At 41.9% G+C, this 20,066-nt stretch overlaps 1 protein-coding gene across 1 annotated transcript in view; it reads right to left on the reverse strand.

The window, feature by feature from the left end:
* Nucleotides 1-17,861, reverse strand: part of LOC136875941 (uncharacterized) — a 74,711-nt gene extending 56,850 nt beyond the window's left edge. Inside the window, exon 1 of the mRNA XM_067149559.2 lies at nucleotides 17,734-17,861. Coding sequence (XP_067005660.2) covers nucleotides 17,734-17,826 — 93 coding nt within the window. The 5' untranslated portion in view covers nucleotides 17,827-17,861. The remainder of the gene's footprint in view (nucleotides 1-17,733) is intronic.
* Nucleotides 17,862-20,066: the final 2,205 nt, after the last annotated feature.

Consider the following 20,066-nt stretch of genomic DNA (forward strand, 5'->3'; position numbering starts at 1 on the left):
TGAATCTGAACAGTACAGCTGGACAGCAAGCAACGGTATGGTGATAAACGGGGTTAAAAGTCAGGTTGTGAGGTTCACAAATAGGAAAAGTCCTCTCAGTTTTAATTACTGCGTTGATGGGGTGAAAGTTCCTTATTAAGTACCTAGGTGTTAATATAAGGAAAAATCTTCACTGGGGTAATCATATAAATGGAATTGTAAATATCGGTTACTGGTTTCTGCACATGGTTATGAGGGTGTTTGGGGGTTGTAATAAGGATGTAAAGGAGAGAGCAAACAAGTCTCTGGTAAAACCCCAAACAGAGTGTGGTTCCGGTGTATGGAACCCTCACCAGGATTACTTAATTCAAGACCTGGAAAAAATCAAAAGAAAAGCACCTCTGTTTGTTCTGGGTGAACTGCTTTGTGCTGCATGGTATTCCAGAGTAGCCAGCAGAGAAAGTTTACGATAAAGCGATCGGCACGGTGAAGTGCAAGTTAAATGTAGATATAACTATGTCTGATATAGATCGCTGCCACCGATTAGGGGTTCTAAAACGAACCATAGCTCAGGTTGTTGCTACGGGTAAGCGTCCCATAATAAAGTTCGTGCGTTATCACGACCGGGACAGAGTTCACGTTGTAACTGTACAACAGGGTTACAGATTTCATTCATTATTATTATTATTATTATTATTATTATTATTATTATTATTATTATTATTAACCAGATTCATTAGATTTTATATTCTGTTTTTCATCATTTATACTGTAATACAATTAGGTATCACGCATATTATGTTATTTAATCATAGGTTAAGTGAATTTTGTTTGTAATGATTCTGTATAATTAATAAGTGAGATTTGTTGGTTTCAAATATTGATACTGTAACTTGTGACTGCGCCAGATGAGCTGGCATATTATTTTGCAATCGAGGCTATGTTTAACCGTAAGGAGGTTTTCCGCTGACACATGCAGAGTAGTCATCGGTAGTCCGCGTGGACAAGCTAATACGACACATGACTGATGACATCAGTGCGTGGGCACGTAATTTCGACCAAGTGTCTGTATTCACCAACTACCGTATGTTGAGGTGGAAGGGATGACCATAAAGTAGGGAGATGTGTGCTCATCACGTGGTTATAAAAGTCGATGCTACAGTGGTGAGAAGTAGGAAGAGTGATGGTCAGTGATCTAGGAAGAAGTGGTTAGATGCCTAAGAGTGGTGGTGAGAGCTAAGAAGTGAAGGAAGCAGTGCTAAGAGGTGTTTTTCAACAGGTCTTAGAATCGTCGAAATGGTCTACGAGTGGTGGTTGGATCTGAGTAGAGACTGGGACTATGCTGATAGTGAAACATTTTCTTGTGAGGATGGACTTCACAATGTGTTTCAATAATATTTTTCAATTTCTTACAATCTATTGAGTGGACATAACCGCATTGGAGGTCACTACACTCGGGAAGGAAATATAGGTCAACTCCAGGTTACATAAGAAGATAAGATTACAGCAGACTACTTCTGACTTCAACTCAGTGGTTTTTCCAGGAATTTCAAGTTCAACAGTAGTATGGGCAGCCATCAGGTAATTACAGAATCCGACATGTTATGCTTTAATAACTTGAAGAAGAATGTAATCAGAGGCGATATCATATTTCACTTCAAGTTCATGCCAATAGCTTTTTTTATTTAGATTAAATTTTCTATTTGATTGTAACAACAAATCGCACTGGGTATATATTATTTGTTAAATTGAAATACGGCAATGCTTGTTCATTGTGACGTAAATTATAGTCATAAACTCAGTTTTATTTTAATTAAAATAAGTGATTCTATTTCCAAGTACAATCCTCAATTGTGGAAATGCAACCGTAATCTACCATTGTCGTCATTCATATTCCTGTAAATTGCCAGATGTGTGAGTTTATCACCTCACGCCTTGAGATAATTGAGATAAGAGGCATGCTCTCCGAATTTTGTTGTTTCTTGCAACAAATGGCGCTCAACAAATGTGATGTATATTGTGTGAAGGAGATTAATGTATTAGAGTAGTGGTAGGAGTAGTCACAACATTCCTCAACAATTGCTTTAAACCTATCCCAGAGTGTTTACATTTTTATTTACCGTTTTCCACCGATCATATTTACTTTTTTTAAACTCCCTCATGCCTGTTTTATCAGCCATGTGGTACTGCCTAATATTCCTAATTTGAATACCTTCATTTCTTTCACATTTATTTTTAACAATCACAAAAACAGCTTCGTGATCACTAATTGCATCTATTACTTCGGTTTCTCTATAGAGCTCATTTAGTTTTACCAGCACCACATCCAGGATATTCTTCCCTCTAGTTGGTTCCATCACTTTCTGAATCAGATGCCCTTCCCCTTATTTGCCATTTGTTGGTCATGCTTCCTGTCATTCCCATTACCCTCCCAGTTGACATTCGGCAAATTGAGATTACCCGCTATAATCACGTTCTTTTCCTTATCGTTTCCCACGTAGCTGATTATCTTATCAAATAATTCTGTATCAACGTCAGCGCTACCTTTTCCCGATCTTCACACTCAACCGACGATCTCATCTACTTATGTTACTCTCTCAAGGTACCAAAGTACAAAACCAGGTACATAATGCGAAGGGATTAAAAGCATTTTGACACTGAGGTAATACGAAATTAAGCATATCATCTGCCGTGGAATGACATTCTACTGACTAATGACATTGATGATAAGGTTCACAGACTGAATTCAATTCTAGGACTGTATGACAAATATATCCCGAAGAAGCAATTTCGAGTTTCTCACCCTTCGTCTCCTTGGCTAACAAATGAAATTAAGTCTGCCATGGCAAATTGTAGAGCCCCCGTGGCTCAGGCGGTAGCACGGCGGCCTCTCACCGCTGAGTTCCGTGGTTCAAATCCCGGTCACTCCATGTGAGATTTGTGCTGGACAAAGCGGAGGCGGGACAGGGTTTTCTCCGGGTACTCCGGTTTGCCTTGTCGTAATTCATTCCAGCAACACTTTCCAATATCATTTCATTTCATCTGTCATTAATTAATCATTGCCCCAGAGGAGTGCGACAGGCTTCGGCAGCCGGCACACTTCCTATCCTCGCCGCTAGATGGGGGCTGCATTCATTCCATTCCTGATTCGGTCGAATGACTGGAAACAGGCTGTGGATTTTTATTTTCATGGCAAGTCGTGATGTATTGTATAGGCGATTTTGGCGAACGGGAAGCACTAGTGATTTTGAAAATTACCGTATTCTTCGAAATAAAGTTAGGCAATTAATTCGTAACAGCATGTACAAATATATTCAAGAGATAACAAACAGGGGTAGTTCAGCACTAATATGGAAACATTTGCATCAGATGGGTATAGGTCGCAGCCTGACCAAGCAGGCACCCAGTATATCACCTGATCTAAATTCTCATTTTACGAAAGCAGCATACACTAATAATGATATTACTAATAGTAATGACTATGATAATAACTATTCTAATAATGGTAATAATAATTATAATCATCCAGATGATGACCTAACTGCTGCTGCTGATATTAACGCCATAAATACTCTTTCCCGAGTAAATCCAATAAAATACACATTCAAGAAAAGTTAGTGCGAACGATGTGAAGCGTGTAATTTATCTTTCATAAAAATATTATTGGTGCAATATTACCTATTCTGACACACACATTTAATTATTGCCTTGTACAGGGAGTATGCCAAACTGTGTAAAAGTATGGTATCGACATTCCCATTCCTAAGAAGAAATATCCAGATCATCGCCCTATATCCATTCTCCCAGCCCTTTCCAAAATACTAGAACGCTTGGCACACTAACAAGTCCTTACTTAACTAATCACTGCTTGACCCTTACCAATCTGGTTTCACGAAATGACACAGCACAACGACTGCCTTACTGAAAGTAACTGGTGATATCCGACACGCAATGGACACTCGACAAGGGACTCCTGGTTCTACTCTATTTTTCTAGTGCTTTTGATACTTTTGTTCCTGAACTCCTACTTTCAAAATTGGATTCTTTAAATTTCAGCAAAACGGCAATAAACTTTTTCAGTTCGTACCTCAAAAATCGCCGTCAGTGTGTCTCTAACAGATCTGAGTGGCTTAGCAAAACCCTCGGTGTCCCCCAAGGGTCTGTACTTTGACCATTGCAATTTATATACACGATGTGCCAAATCGATTATACACTGCAAGTATTATCTTTATGCCGATCTTCAGATATACTACCACTCAATAACTAATACAATTCAGAGTGCTGTATGACAAGTTAACGCGGATTTCTCATAATTCTGCGTTGAGTAACAATCCCAAAATCAGTCCTCTTAAAACGCAAGCCATAATCATTGGTAAGAAAACATACAAGTCTTAAACAATACGAAGTTCCTCCTGTAGCGCTAAATAATACCATTATTCCATATTGTGAAACAGTTATGAATCTTGGTGTGGCTATAAGCGAAACATTGAAGGGGTCGCAACATGTGACGAAAGTGTGCCAAAAGACATATCAAAGCCTGCATCCCCTGAAGTGGTTTAAAAATATATTTTCTTGGTCCCTGAAAATAAAACTCATTCGATCGTTTTTGTTTCCAGTTCTCGAATACTGTGATACAGTTTTTATACTGTTACCGTATATTCAAATGAAAATTGTTGAAATTCTTAAATTGTAAAATTGTAAAAAATCATATTGTAAATTAGTACTCATGAAGTGGTAAAGTGTAAGAAATGGCAGCGAGCCCTAACTTCGTCACAATAAAGTCGCTTTAATAATAATAATAATAATAATAATAATAATAATAATAATAATAATAATATCCACCAACACACAGAATGTGGTCGCCCAAAGTATAAACGTGAAATGTAGTTTTGCGAGTAGTCATGTTAATAAAAACAATTTAATAATGATATTGACTTTACGTCCCACTAACTACTTTTACGATTTTTGGAGACGCCGAGGTGCCGGAATGTAGCCTAACAGGAGCTATTTACGTGCCAGTAAATCTACAGGCACGAGGCTGACGTATTTTGAGCAAATACCACCGGACTGCGCTAGGATCGAACCTGCCAAATTAGAGTCAGAAGGCCAAGGCCTCAACCGTCTTGAGCCACTCAACCCTGCTTAATAAATCACGTCGCCTTATTTTGTATTCCTCGAGTTTCGAAACGCATCGTCTGCCCCTGAAGCACTGACAGTACGGTTCAGTAAAGCCACTCCATGGTTCTGGTGGACACACATGGTTTCTCGTTTACTACTACCGTTTAGTAATGAAAATTATCTACGCTAAGCTGAAATGCTCTTTACCAGCAGTGAAAAAAAAAATCTGAGTTATGACATGATTATGATGGTTGTTGTTTAAAAGGGCCTAACATCTAGATCATCGGCCTCTAATGGAACGAAATGAGACGAAATATTATGACAATTTAACATTCAGAATCCTCCACTGAGCAGATTCGTAAACCTGAGGACGATGGATGGATGGATGGATGGATGGATGGATGGATGGATATGAAGTTAAAACAATCAGTGGATCCGACCCGCAATACCCCACATTCCCAGAAACTAGCGTTAAATAATAGTATTACTGACCAAGGGACTGCGTCTAAAGCACAGTATTGAATCGTTTATGCTTGTAGTCAAAACAGGTCCAAAATCCAGATCATCGGCCCCTTATAATGGTACGTATCGCTAGGAAAATAGAACCATGCTATTTGTCATGTTGCGGTACTAATGAAAAGTAGCGTAGACTAGCGGTATACACACATTATGGTACTACTCACAGGTAATGCCATTCGCACATGTAACACAGACCTATGGTATTTCGCACACTGCGGCGCTATTTACAGGCAACGCAAACCTATGGCGTTCCTCACATAAGTGGACTAACCACAGGGACCCGCATTATACCGTGGTGTTCCTCACATAGTGGGTACTAAGCATAACCAAGGCAGAACCATGGCGTCGCTCATCCCATGGTGTTGCTCATATAGGGGTACGAATCACAGGTACTGTAGAAGCCGGCAACGTACTCTATTGCTACTACACAAACCTATTTGGTACCTAACATAGTTTTACTACGCGCAAGTAAAAGCGACCCATGGTGTTCCCTGCGTGATGGTACTAATCACAAGTAGTCTCATGGTTCTAATTTGATCATCCCTTGGTCGCCCCTTTTAGTCGCCTCTTACGACAGGCAGGGGACACCGTGGGTGTATTCTTCGTCTGCGTCCCCCACCCACAGGGAGTGGAGTTATGACGTAAGTTCCATGCAATGAAGATTTTGCATTTGCCGTATTTTTCCATTATATTAACATTTTCAACTATATTTCTAACACGTTTTAGTTAACGGCATCAAATGCGGCTTCAAATTCTTACACAACTACATTTACCAACGAGCCGTTGTTCTGTTATGCTAGCTCGTTGATTTTTGCCTATTTTAACCGATAACATTCAGATTTACAAACTTTGGCAAACCCGCTACATTAAACAGGACAGCACTGACCGCAAAACATGAAAAGGAAAGAGATGAATAATAATTATCCCATTACTGCTGTGCTGCATTTGAAGGTCCGAACGTTCTATAGGTAACACTGTAAGGTGTTTGGCGCTGGTAAGGGCCCAGTATTTTTGTGACCCTTGTGGTTCGAAATTTAGTTCTTCGTGTCTATTTTCAGTCCTGTGATTAGCCCGGTTTTTTTTTTTTTACAGTTTGCTTACGTCACATCGACACATACGTCTTATGGCGTCGATGGGATAGGAAGGGCCCAGGAGTGGGAAAGAATCGGCCGTGGCCTTAAGGTACAGCCCCAGAATTTGCCTGGGGTGAAAATTGCAAACCACGGAAAACCTTTTACAAAAAACTGACAAACGATAAACTAAATAAACATTAAGAGACTATTGTAGATTCAAAAAGCCTGTACTGTCAGTGCTTCAGTGGCAGACGATGTGTTCGAAACTCGAATACAAAATGAGGCGAAGTTGGGGTTGAGTGGTTCAGACGGTTGAGGAGCTGGCCTTCTGATTCCAACTTGGCAGGTTCGATCCTGGTTCATTCCAGTCGTATGTGCCCAAATACGTCAGCCTTGTATCTGTAGATTTACTGGCACGTAAAAGAACTCGTGTTAGACTAAATTCTGGCACCTCGGCGTCTCCGAAAATCGCAAAAGAAGTTAGTGGGACGTAAAGTCAATAACATTATTAAATTACTAGTATGTAAGCCTGTCTTCGACAGTAAAAATTAGTATGGTATGTAAAATGTAATTTGAAATTTTATGTTAATATATCTTAGGAACAAAAGTTTCATTTCCCATGTTCCATACATGTCAACTGCATAGAATCGTAACAGGAATTACGAAATTTCCTCGTGAACCATACTGAGTAGTTGTTCTATTTTGATGTTTACGGACCTGGAAACTCTTAAGAAATCTACAGTACATTGGCCTATAGTTATCCATAGGGTGGAGAGATTCATCCCAGATCTATATAAAGTTTGTCCCTGTACCTTGTTGCCTGTGACAAATTTAGAATAAATTATCTCCGCTTAAGAATCGACTATGAAACAAACATGCGTTATTGTGTCCTTCGGGAACGGTCCACACATTTTTGCGTATCCGACCTCAAAACCTTGGAGACAAAGTGGACCATTCCTGAAGGAAAATAACAAGCACACATTCAAATAATTTGTCTTCATCTTCATGCCCATTCAAAGAGCAGGCGTTTCAACTTGTACGATGGCCTGATGGTTTTCTCCTTCTTATCCTCCCAAAATCTCTTCATGGATGCACTTGTTGCATCTTGCGTTCTGTGGACAACTTCCTACCAGTTTTCTTGTTAGGTTTCTCCACGATTTTGTGCTTGGCTATTTTTATTATTATTATTATTATTATTATTATTATTATTATTATTATTATTATTAAACTGGTTTAGTTTGATTTTGGTTATGCTATTCCTCTAAGTTTAGTGTGGTCTGTAAACCCTGCTAGCTTTATTCATGATTAAAGGGTTGCATATATGCAGGCACTAGACAGAATGTGAGGAGCCACTCTGTGATATAGATGCATGCGGCGTGACTCACGCTTGTTGATAAACATACAACTCCCATAAATATTCGGCCACTGATACATTCCGCGAAAAAGTTATAAAAACGCAACCATGAGCAGAATGTGAAACCAAATGTGTCCAAGTAATGGAACTACACGTGGTTGTTTATACCGAAGAGGAATCACGGAGCATTACTGTACAGTACGCTGTAAAATGAAGGGCATTGCGCACATGGGGGAAATGCCACTCCTCAAATACAGTGACTCACATAATTATTCGGACACTAATTAATTGTAGCCTTTGCTACACACTGGCCCTATGGTGCAGAGAAAATATTGTACACGCCAACTGGTTTCTGACTGAACCCAGTTTTACAGATTCAACACGGCGTTGAAATGTCTACTTTTAGAAAACAGGAGAGAACCAGTGACCTCAGAAACTCAGAACGCAGTTAACGTCCTCCAACAAAATTATTCGGACACAAGTCGGTTGCCTTGCAGAGGTCGTGTGTGGAAGAGCCACGGACAGTGTGAACGTAAAAGTTCAGTGAGTTAGTCTGCTGTGTACAACCTAAGTGAAAATGGGACGCAGAGGAAGAGAGAGAGCACAATCGAACAGCGGCAGCTAGTAATTTTTTACCATTTTAAACGTAAAAGTTGTCGTAAAATTGATGAAATGTTACAAATGAAGAAAAGTACAGTCTCGGATATTATCACAAGATTCCGGGAGGAAGATAGAATTGAACATCTACCGCATACGGGACGTCCAAGAATTTTTTCTCTGAGGGAAGAGTGTTATATCATCAGAAAACGAAAACGGGACCCAAGTTTAGTGCTCCAAAACTCGCTAATGAGTTTATCGCAGACACCAGAAAGAATGTGCATCCCGAAATAATACGGAGAGGGCTCAGAAGACGTAACTTTCACGGCCGTATCGCAAGAAAGTGGCCCTTCATAAATTAAGTAAATCGAAAAAGAGATTGCTGTTTGCTAAAGAGCATGTTAGAGAAGACAATGAATGGTGGAATGATGTTATATTTGATGATGAGAGTAAATTTAACACATTTCAGTCTGATAGGAGGATAACAGTTTGGTGGCGTCCTAATACTGAACTTCAAGAGAAAAATCTTAAAGCAACTGTGAAGCATGGCGGTGGACATGCAATGGTGTGGGGGTACATGTCGGCGAATGGAGGTGGTTTGTTTTTATTGAGGGTAAAATGGACCACTTTCAATACCTTGGAATACTGAGGGACAATATGAAAAAGAGTGCCGAATATATGGGGACTGGTGAGCATTTTAAGTTTTATCAAGATAGCGATCCAAAGCATATGGCCTGGAATGTAAGAATGCGTTTTTTGTTTAATTGCTCAAAGGTGCTTCATCCTTCCCCTCAATCACCAGACTTGTATTTGATTGAGAATCTTTGGGACAAACTTGATAAAGAAATAAGGAAAACAACAATCACATCTAGATAACAACTGAAAAACCGACTTTAAGAAGAGTCCCAGAAGATATCTCCCGATTACACCCGGAAAATGCCAAGTCGACTCAGGGAAGTAATTCAAATGACACTAAAGCCCACCAGATACTGAACATATAGGACCATAAGTAAAACGGAAAGTGTCCGAATAATTTTGTGCAATATTGGCTTTGATTTTGATTTCGTTTCTTAATTATTATATTGTCCGCCTCTGTGGTGTAGTGGTTAGTGTGATTAGCTGCCACTCCCGGAGGCCCGGGTTCGATTCCCGGCTCTGCCACGAAATTTGAAAAGTGGTACGAGGGCTGGAACGAGGTCCACTCAGCCTCGGGAGATCAACTGGGTAGAAGTGGGTTCGATTCTCACCTCAGCCATCCTGGAAGTGGTTTTCCGTGGTTTCCCACTTCTCCAATCAAATGCCGGGATGGTACCTAACTTAAGGCCACGGCCGCTTCCTTCCCTATTCCTTGTCTATCCCTTCCAATCTTCACATCCCCCCACAAGGCCCCTGTTCAGCATAGCAGGTGAGGCCGCCTGGGCGAGGTACTGGCCATCCTCCCCTGTTGTATTCCCCGACCCAGAGTCTGAAGCTCCAGGACACTGCCCTTGAGGCGGTACAGGTGGGATTCCTCGCTGAGTCCGAGGGAAAAAGCAACCCTGGAGGGTAAACAGATTAAGGAAGAAGAAGAAGAAGAAGAATTATTATATTTTCATTGACAGTGTTCATTAGAAGAATGATGGACGTTTAGTTCTTATATTCCTTACGGAAACTTGTTTCATTGACAGCGTTCATTAGAAGAATGATGGACGTTTAGTTCTTATATTCCTTACGGAAACTTGTATCTAATTTATATCAGTGCTTCAATATTACTGAAACCACTAATTCGAAGGAAACTATAATAAATCATGTCTGTCCGAATAATTGTGCGAGCCACTGTATATTCGGTCACCACCGGGCGAGTTGGCCGTGCGGTCAGGGGCACGTGGCTGTGAGCTTGCATCCGGGAGATAGCGGGTTCGAATCTCACTGTAGGCAGCCCTGAAGATGGTTTTCCGTGGTTTCCCACTTTCACACCAGGCAAATGCTGGGGCTGTACCTAAATTAAGGCCCACGACCGCTTCCTTCCAACTCCTTTCCTATCCCATCGTCGCCATAAGACCTATGTGTCCGTGCGACGTAAAGCAACTAGCAAAAAAATATTCGGTCACCCGGAAAGGCCGGGATTGCCGCTGTGTTCGTTGACAGCGACAGGGCACATAGCGTTGCAAAACATTCAGTTCAGTAGTGCGGTGCCGCAAGACACTGTGCTGCAGTGTTGCGGACTGGTATCAAACGTGTCGCAAAAAACAACACACTACCACGTTTGAAGAACGCCAGCTCGTGGTATTCCATCATGTTCCGGATAAACCGCATAGAAATATATCGCAGATGCTTAACACAAGCAGGAGAACAGTTTGAGATATAAGTAGATGATTCAAAAATGAAAACAGAATTGATTCAGTTCCCCGGTCGGGCAGACCAAACAGGCTGAGAGAAAAAGAGGAGCGGTTTGTGCTTCGGAATGTGAAAGGAAATCCGAAAATTAGTGCCCCGAAACTGACAGCAGCTGTTTTAGGAGAGTGTGGGAAGATAGTGGGTACTGAAACCGTGCGAATAACACTGCGAAGGAATGAGTTCTTTGGGAAAAGAGCTAGGAGGAAATCATACGTTAGTGCGGTAAATAAAAAGAAGCTGCTAGAGTTCGCAAAAACCTACGGAAGCAAACCCAGTGCTTGGTGGGAGGATGTGATATTTGTTGATGAGTCAAAATTCAACATCCTCGGGTCCACTGGAAAGCACTTGGTGTGGTGCGAACTTAACGAGGAACTGAAAACAAACGGTTTACAAGCAACGGTAAAACATTTTGGAGGAAGTGCAATAATGTGGGAATGTGTTGCATCGTACTGGGTTGGTGCACGAGTTTCATAGAATATACAGTAACAAAAAAGGGCTATTTGGCTATCCTCAGAAACAATTTGAGACAATCTGCGGAACAACTTGGTATACAGCATTCTTCCAAGTTCTACCAAGATAACGACCCCAAGCACAAGTCGTACCTTGTCAGGGAGTGGCTGTTGTACAACTGCCCGAAGGTTTTGGAGATTCCATCACAATCATCCGATCTGGACCCCATCGAGAATGTGTGGAGTAAAATGAAGGCAGCTCTGCAATTGCGGCCACCAAATTCCTTCACAGACTTGAAGAGGAGACTGCTACAAGAACGGGCGACATTAAGCCCCGATTATATCAAGAAAGTTATCGCCAGTGTGCCGAATCGACTGGAAGAGGTCATAAAACATCAAGGTGGGTCTGCAAAGTACTGAATGTGTAACAGGGTTGTGAATTATGCGAGTTTATGTTGCTTTCTGTATAGTGGCCGGATATTTTTGAGGTGGCACTGGAATTATGGCTTTTATTTAATGTACGGCAGATGGCGAACTAATGACTGTCAGTAGAGTTTGACTTTCACCACAATGTTTGTAGAATGTGTTATGTTTTCCTACATGTTTCATTGTATTGTAAGTTATCTTTATAGTGTAAGAATAAGTACCCAATAAAGATGTGTGACAAATCAGTGACCGAATATTTATGGGAGTATCTGTGCATACCTCAATCACTTTATGAGCGACTGGACATTTCCTAGCGCGATGGAAGTGGTTGAAAAGGAGAATGAAAATGCTCCTAAAACTAAAAATACCTGGACTATATTGTTCAAACAGCGGTGTATGCCTGCATACCAGCGGCACCTTTAATAGCGTAGCCAGGATCGGTTGATGGGGGCGGGGTTATAGTTTCAAAATTATGGCAGAACACAATGAAGGTACATCCATGACTTGTCATTACAAGGGCGCTGATATAATTGAATTACAGATCTGTTGGTTCTACAATCATGTCTCCCGAATGTTTATTTAGTTTGTTTATTGTTAGTTCCCGTTTATTTTCTTTTTGTATAAATTCCCCATGCTTTGCTGGCGGGACCTAGTGTTTACAGTGCACTATGTCTTCTGGTATAGGCTAGAGCAATTTTGTTACTTTCATTGATCTGTCTCAGTCTTATCCTTGGCTTTGACAATATGAAAGTGACTGAGGTATGAGCGGTGCTAGTAATGCTATTCCTTGCTAGTCCCTGTTATGAATGGTGTGAAATTATCACTCATAGGGTCAGTTGATGCATGCATTTCAGTAGGCTTGGCAGACTGATATGTAATAGCAACTTCTGGCTCGGTGGGGAAAGCAACGGGAAACTACCTCACTCATTTCCCTAGTACGCCTCTTCGGTGAGCCTAGGCAATCTATGACAGCTGATGGCGGAGCTGTTGAGGATCCAACTAGCCTTAGGGCTGACGACTGAACATACACACACAAATTCCCCAGTAACTCTGCTCTATGCTTTTAAATACTTCGATCTTAGATGTTGGCTTTAAGGGTATCGGGAAGTGTGAAACGATAGAAAAATGTAACGTCCGATGTTTAGCTACATGCCTCAGAAACTGAAAGAGGTATTTCCTTGAATGTCTTGATATATTCAGGATACATTCATCATTATTTGGATAGAATATCAATCAATCAATCAATCAATCAATCAATCAATCAATCAATCAATCAATCAATACTGATCTGCATTTAGGACAGTCGCCGAGGTGGCAGATTCCCTATCTGTTGTTTTCATAGCCTTTTCCTAAATGATTTCAAAGAATAAATTTTCAAATTTATTGAACGTCTCGCTTGGACGGTTATTCCAATCCCTAACTCCCCTTCCTATAAATGAATATATGCCCCAGTTTGTCCTCTTGAATTCCAACTTTATCTTCATATTGTAATCTTTCCTACTTTTATAAACGCCACTCAAACTTATTCGTCTACTAATGTCATTCCACGCCATCTCTCCGCTGACAGCTCGGAACATACCACTTAGTCGAGCAGCTCTTCTTTCTCTCAATTCTACCCAACCCAAACTTTGCAACATTTTTGTAACGATACTCTTTTGTCGGAAATCACCCAGAACAGTATGAAGCTTCTATGTTTAATATTTTGTGACAGAAAGAACATTATAAAAATAACATTTTTTAAAATACTGTTAAAAATTCCTTTAACTGATTTACCCTTTTGTGTTAAAGTACTCAAACCATACCCAAGAAACTTTGCATGCATAATATTTAAACCTTTCTTGAGCTGCTGAAGTAAAATTATTGTCCTATTGTTTACAGGAGTCAAGATTTTTTAAAATATCCTACTATACTTGAAAACTGAAATTTTCTGTAAACTTTTCATTGCCCTTCTAGCTGGCCTCCATGAACTAATCAAGGTATCTGATTAATACTTTCACAATAAGATCTACACTGACTGACAGAGCAAATGCAACACCAAGAAGGAGTGGTCAGAACTTTATGCCAATTGCAGGGTAGACTGACGTCACTGAGGTATGCTCATGATGTGAAATGCGCCGCTGTGCTGCGCACGTAGCGAACGATAAATGGGACACGGCGTTGGCGAATGCCCACTTCGTACCGTGATTTCTCAGCCGACAGTCATTGTAGAACGTGTTGTCGTGTGCCACAGGACACGTGTATAGCTAAGAATGCCAGGCCGCCGTCAACGGAGGCATTTCCAGCAGACAGACGACTTTACGAGGGGTATGGTGATCGGGCTGAGAAGGGCAGGTTGGTCGCTTCGTCAAATCGCAGCCGATACCCATAGGGATGTGTCCACGGTGCAGCGCCTGTGGCGAAGATGGTTGGCGCAGGGACATGTGGCACGTGCGAGGGGTCCAGGCGCAGCCCGAGTGACGTCAGCACGCGAGGATCGGCGCATCCGCCGCCAAGCGGTGGCAGCCCCGCACGCCACGTCAACCGCCATTCTTCAGCATGTGCAAGACACCCCGGCTGTTCCAATATCGACCAGAACAATTTCCCGTCGATTGGTTGAAGGAGGCCTGCACTCCCGGCGTCCGCTCAGAAGACTACCATTGACTCCACAGCATAGACGTGCACGCCTGGCATGGTGCCGGGCTAGAGCGACTTGGATGAGGGATGAAGGAATGGCGGAACGTCGTGTTCTCCGATGAGTCACGCTTCTGTTCTGTCAGTGATAGTCACCGCAGACGCGTGTGGCGTCGGCGTGGAGAAAGGTCAAATCCGGCAGTAACTGTGGAGCGCCCTACCGCTAGACAACGCGGCATCATGGTTTGGGGCGCTATTGCGTATGATTCCACGTCACCTCTAGTGCATATTCAAGGCACGTTAAATGTCCACTGCTACGTGCAGCATGTGCTGCGGCCGGTGGCACTCCCGTACCTTCAGGGGCTGCCCAATGCTCTGTTTCAGCAGGATAATGCCCGCCCACACACTGCTCGCATCTCCCAACAGACTCTACGAGGTGTACAGATGCTTCCGTGGCCAGCGTACTCTCCGGATCTCTCACCAATCGAACACGTGTGGGATCTCATTGGACGCCGTTTGCAAACTCTGCCCCAGCCTCGTACGGACGACCAACTGTGGCAAATGGTTGACAGAGAATGGAGAACCATCCCTCAGGACACCATCCGCACTCTTATTGACTCTGTACCTCGACGTGTATCTGCGTGCATCGCCGCTCGCGGTGGTCCTACATCCTACTGAGTCGATGCCGTGCGCATTGTGTAACCTGCATATCGGTTTGAAATAAACATCAATTATTCGTCCGTGCCGTCTCTGTTTTTTCCCCAACTTTCATCCCTTTCGAACCACTCCTCCTTGGTGTTGCATTTGCTCTGTCAGTCAGTGTATATAGTATCTAAGATACTACCAAGTTTCAAATACATTGATGTGATCGTTCGAGAAAAAGGTACACAAAGTTTCATAAAATATGACTTACGGAAAACCTAAAAGAATGTTTGACTAGTAGCTGGAATCTAATGAGATTCAGCGTGAAGAGTTATGTTCAAACCTAATTTTATTGCCCCAAATATAACTTCAGCACAATAATTGATCCACCAAATTCTTTAGGAAAGAGTGGAGATTGTTTTAGGCTCAGAAACGAAAATTGTCATTTTTGAATCTATCTCACCTCCCTTAGGGAGGACCAAAGATCCTGACAACGTTCTCCGTTAATTCTGCATTCATTTTTTCCAATTACCATGACGTTTATTGAATTTTGAATTTGTTGATTTCATGTACGGTGTGCTCATGAGGACAATAAAGCACTGCAAGTATTATAATTGAACTGTGTTATCTCATTCCTTACCGATTCAACGTCAATGAAACAAATATTTTGTAACTCCGAAATGCAATATGAAAATCCACAGTCTGTTTCCAGTCATTCGACCGGGTCAGCAATGGAATGAATGAAACCCCATCTAGTGGTGAGGATAGGAACTGTGCCGGCACCCGAAGTCTGTCGCACTCCTCTGGGGCAATAATTAATGAATGGCAGATGAAATTAAATTATATTGGAGTATGCTCCTGGAATGGAAGATGGCAGGGAAAACCGGAGTACCCGGAGAAAAACCTGTCCCGCATCCGCTTTGTCCAGCACAAATCTCCCATGGAGTGACCCTGCGGTGAGAGGCCGGTGCGCTGCAGCCTGAGCCACTGTATGTCGGTGTTAGTTACGGGGTCCCGCTCGAGATGATCGTGTTTATGAACAAGGCGTGAGTCACGCAGCATTATAGCGAGTGGCGCATCACTTTCTGTCTCATGCCTACACATACTAGACCCTTTAATATCTCACAAAAATACTCATCGGAATTGCAAAATAAGCACATCACTGAACTTGTCACTTGATTCTAAGTTATACTGGGCGAAATCAGAGTCCTATTTTTTTTTTTTAAAAAAAGGAAGTTGCTACCGGTTTCTCGGAAATTACGTACGTGATGGAGACTGATTGAACAGTGTTTTATGAGCCCCTTAATACAGTTGAAGATATTTCAAACAAAACGTGTACGTATATTTTAACGGATTAGACGATATTTGAGGTGGACATATTTGCTGAATTAACTCTGTATTTTACAGTTAGTTTCCAGATATTTTTTTCGTAATACCAGTTTGATCTCCCGTCTAAAGAACCAGAGAAACAAGGAAATGCCATTTGATCCTTGTTTCAATGACTGTGAAATCCTGACATTGACCTCCCCGTGGTAGAAAGGGGGCAACGACTGCATATAAAAATAATATTTTATACGCAGGCGGCTAACGAATGAAGGGACCGATTATCTCCCGGTATAAGGAGATCCCCTATACCAAGTGCCAACAGTCTCTTTGAGAGTGGATGAGCGGGTATGGGTAAGGGCACTCTATTGTCCTGGGGACAATGGCGGAGGAACCAGTTTGGTCAACGGCATTAGAATGCAGAAGGCAACGGGAAACCACTGCATTAAAGATCCTGAGAGATATTCCAATAAATTCCCATGGGATGGCTGCAACGTCAAGATCAGAGCTGGCCTTGTGGATCGTTTACCTCCGTTTGGAGACTACGTCTTAAAAAGTTTGATCTACTCGACAGTAAAATGTTGACTTTCCATCTGACAATTTAACATTTGTTGAAATACGTAAAGTTTGGTAGTTGAGATATAGCTCAAAGATTCTTTCCAACCGAGCGAGTTGGCTGCGCGGGTCGGGGCGTGTGGCTGTACTTTAAAGCCACGGTCGCTTCCTTCCCAGTCCTAGCTCAGTCATATCCTACCCTATCCTATCCTATCCTATCCTATCCTATCCTATCCATGATATCTCTCTTTAATTCAGTCAGACGTAATAGGTTTAAAAACAAATCAGTTTTCGACATGTCCTAAGTTCATCGATAGGCCTACAAGTCGTCCTTTCCCGTATACGAACATTGCATGTGGACAAAGAAAATATTTCTCTTGACAACCTGTCGTCTATTAGGACCAATATTCTGAATAAGAAAATTTTCGCAACGAATTCCCTTGTTAAATATCAGGGTGTTCATTAAAACAAGAACTCGAAGCACCTGGACGTTCCAAACAACTTCCAAGGACTGTGTCCCCAATTCGACTAAATAAGATAGTAATTGAAGTCATATTATTTTCTGTATTTGGTTAGGATATCTTGGAAAAACATTTCAAATATATTGATCTATGTGCACGGCTCAGGTAGATTTAATCCGATGCATAACAAAAATCGTAAAGCACAGAGAAATATAATTCACCATTATTAACAATACGAATGTAGATCTCACCGGTGAAGAATCATCCTTTCCTGAGTACCAGTTCATCATCCAATTGAAGAACATACTCTTTGCTGACTCTTGTTCAGAAAGCTGCTTTTCCATGATCGACGTGTCACACCCTCTTAACAGATACTCCTGAATGAACTCTGTCTCCGCGCCAACCTTTCTGCGCGCTGTGGATTCATGCGCCAGTGCCCTCTATTGGCTACATAACACTTTGCAGACAGTGGTATGTTATTACCAAGGTTGAAAACCTAACTTTCAGTGAGCCATGCCTATTTGTTTCTGTAACTGCTAAACATGCAGAGTAAGTTTGAAAATAAAATACACATTTTAGGTCAAATAATGGCAAATAAAAAGGCTTTTTGCTTTACGTCAAAACGACACAGATAGGTCTAATAGGTGGGATTGGAAAGAGCTAGAGCTGGGAAGAAAGCAACCCTGCCATTAACTATGGAACAACCACAGCATTTACCTAGTGTGAAAATGGGAAACCACGGAAATCCATGTTCAGGGCTGCTGAAAGTTCGGTTCGAACCTACTTTCTCCAGAATGCAAGCTGAAAACTATATGATCTAAACCACGCAAGCACTCGCTCGGTAAAACATTAAAAAGAATAAATAAATAAATAAATAAATAAATAAATAAATAAATAAATAAATATGCATTCAATAGTGCCTAGAAACGCCTATTTTGACCGTTAGTACCTAGTTGCGATGATAGTAAATAAATAAATAAATAAATAAATAAATAAATAAATAAATAAATAAATAATAATAGAGAGCCTCCGTGGCTCAGACGGCAGCGCGTCGGCCTCTCACCGCTGGATACCGTGGTTCAAATCCCGGTCACTCCATGTGAGATTTGTGCTGGACAAAGCGGAGGTGGGACAGGTTTTTCTCCGGGTACTCCCGGTTTTCCCTGTCATCTTTCATTCCAGCAACACTCTCCATTATCATTTCATAGCATTTATCACTCATTACTAAATCACCTTGGGAGTGGCGACCCCATTGTAATAATAGCCTATATATGTTTCATTCATTTCATACCTGACCCGTTCAATGACTGGAAAACAGGTTGTAGGTTTTCATTTCAATAACAATAATAATAATAATAATAATAATAATAATAATAATAATAATAATAATAATAATAATAAGGGTATGTGACCTCCGGAGAGGCCTTGTGCAGGTCTTTCGAGTTGACGTTCTATAGGCGAATGGGACCCTACTTAGGAAGTATTCTAATGATGAAGATGGCAAAAAAAAAAAAAACCCGTACACAACACGCGAGCCAGAGAAATTAACCAATGAATGTTAAAACCTTCTACTTAGCCGGAATCGAATCTGGGACCCCTTGGATCATAGGTCAGCATGTTAACCATTTAACCATAAAGCCGGACATTTTTAACCTCAATGTTCTGTTTCTTTACTACCCTACTGAAAATTAATGAAAACCTACAACCTGTTTTCCAGTCATTGACCGGGTCAGGGATGGATGAATGAAGCCCCCATCATGCGGCGAGGATTGGAACTGTGTCGGCTGCGAGGCCTGTCACACTCCTCTGGGGCAATGATTAATGGCTGACAAATGAAATGAAATGATAATAGAGAGTGTTGCTGGAATGAAAGATGACCGGGAACATCGGAGAACCCGGAGAAAAACCTGTCCCTCCTCCGCTTTGTCCAGCACAAATCTCACACGGAGTGACCAGGATTTGAACACAGTGGTGAGAGACCGACGCGCTGCCGCCTGTGCCACGGAGGCTCTGTTTCTCTACTACTACTCCTACAATGTTCTCATTCCTCCCCTGAAGGGGGAGGCGGGCCTCCTAGACGGTGACGTCTCTCAGGCCAGGAAATTTGTAACGAAGAAGATATGCGGAGAAGGTAAGACGCTTGGCGGCCGTGGCCTACACTAGAAACTGTCCTAGCATTCGCCTTAGTGCAGGAGAATGGAAAACCATTCTCAGGCAGCCGACGGGGGGGGGGGGGGGGACGAGCCCATCTTCGTCTCCCGGACACAGAGGCGCAGAGCCACGGTAGGGCCGTGGCCACCCCTCCTCTGTTTGGCAGGCCGGTTGGAATGCAGAGATGTCAGACCAAGGACCAGCCGTGGCCACTTGTGGGCCGAGACCCACTCTGCATTCGCCGACCCTGTTTCTCGTTAGTCGGCAGAGAGTATTGACCGAACACATCTTGGAATGTTGAGAGGACATTATCTCGATTTAGACATAAGTTATCCTGACTTAAACGAGTCCTAAATGTACACCAGAAAACCTTGAAAATTACACTGTAGTCAACTGCAATGTAGCTGGACAGTAAGTTGTTTCCATATACACT

This window comes from Anabrus simplex, chromosome 6 (genome assembly GCF_040414725.1).
Source record: "Anabrus simplex isolate iqAnaSimp1 chromosome 6, ASM4041472v1, whole genome shotgun sequence".
NCBI lineage: Eukaryota > Metazoa > Arthropoda > Insecta > Orthoptera > Tettigoniidae > Anabrus > Anabrus simplex.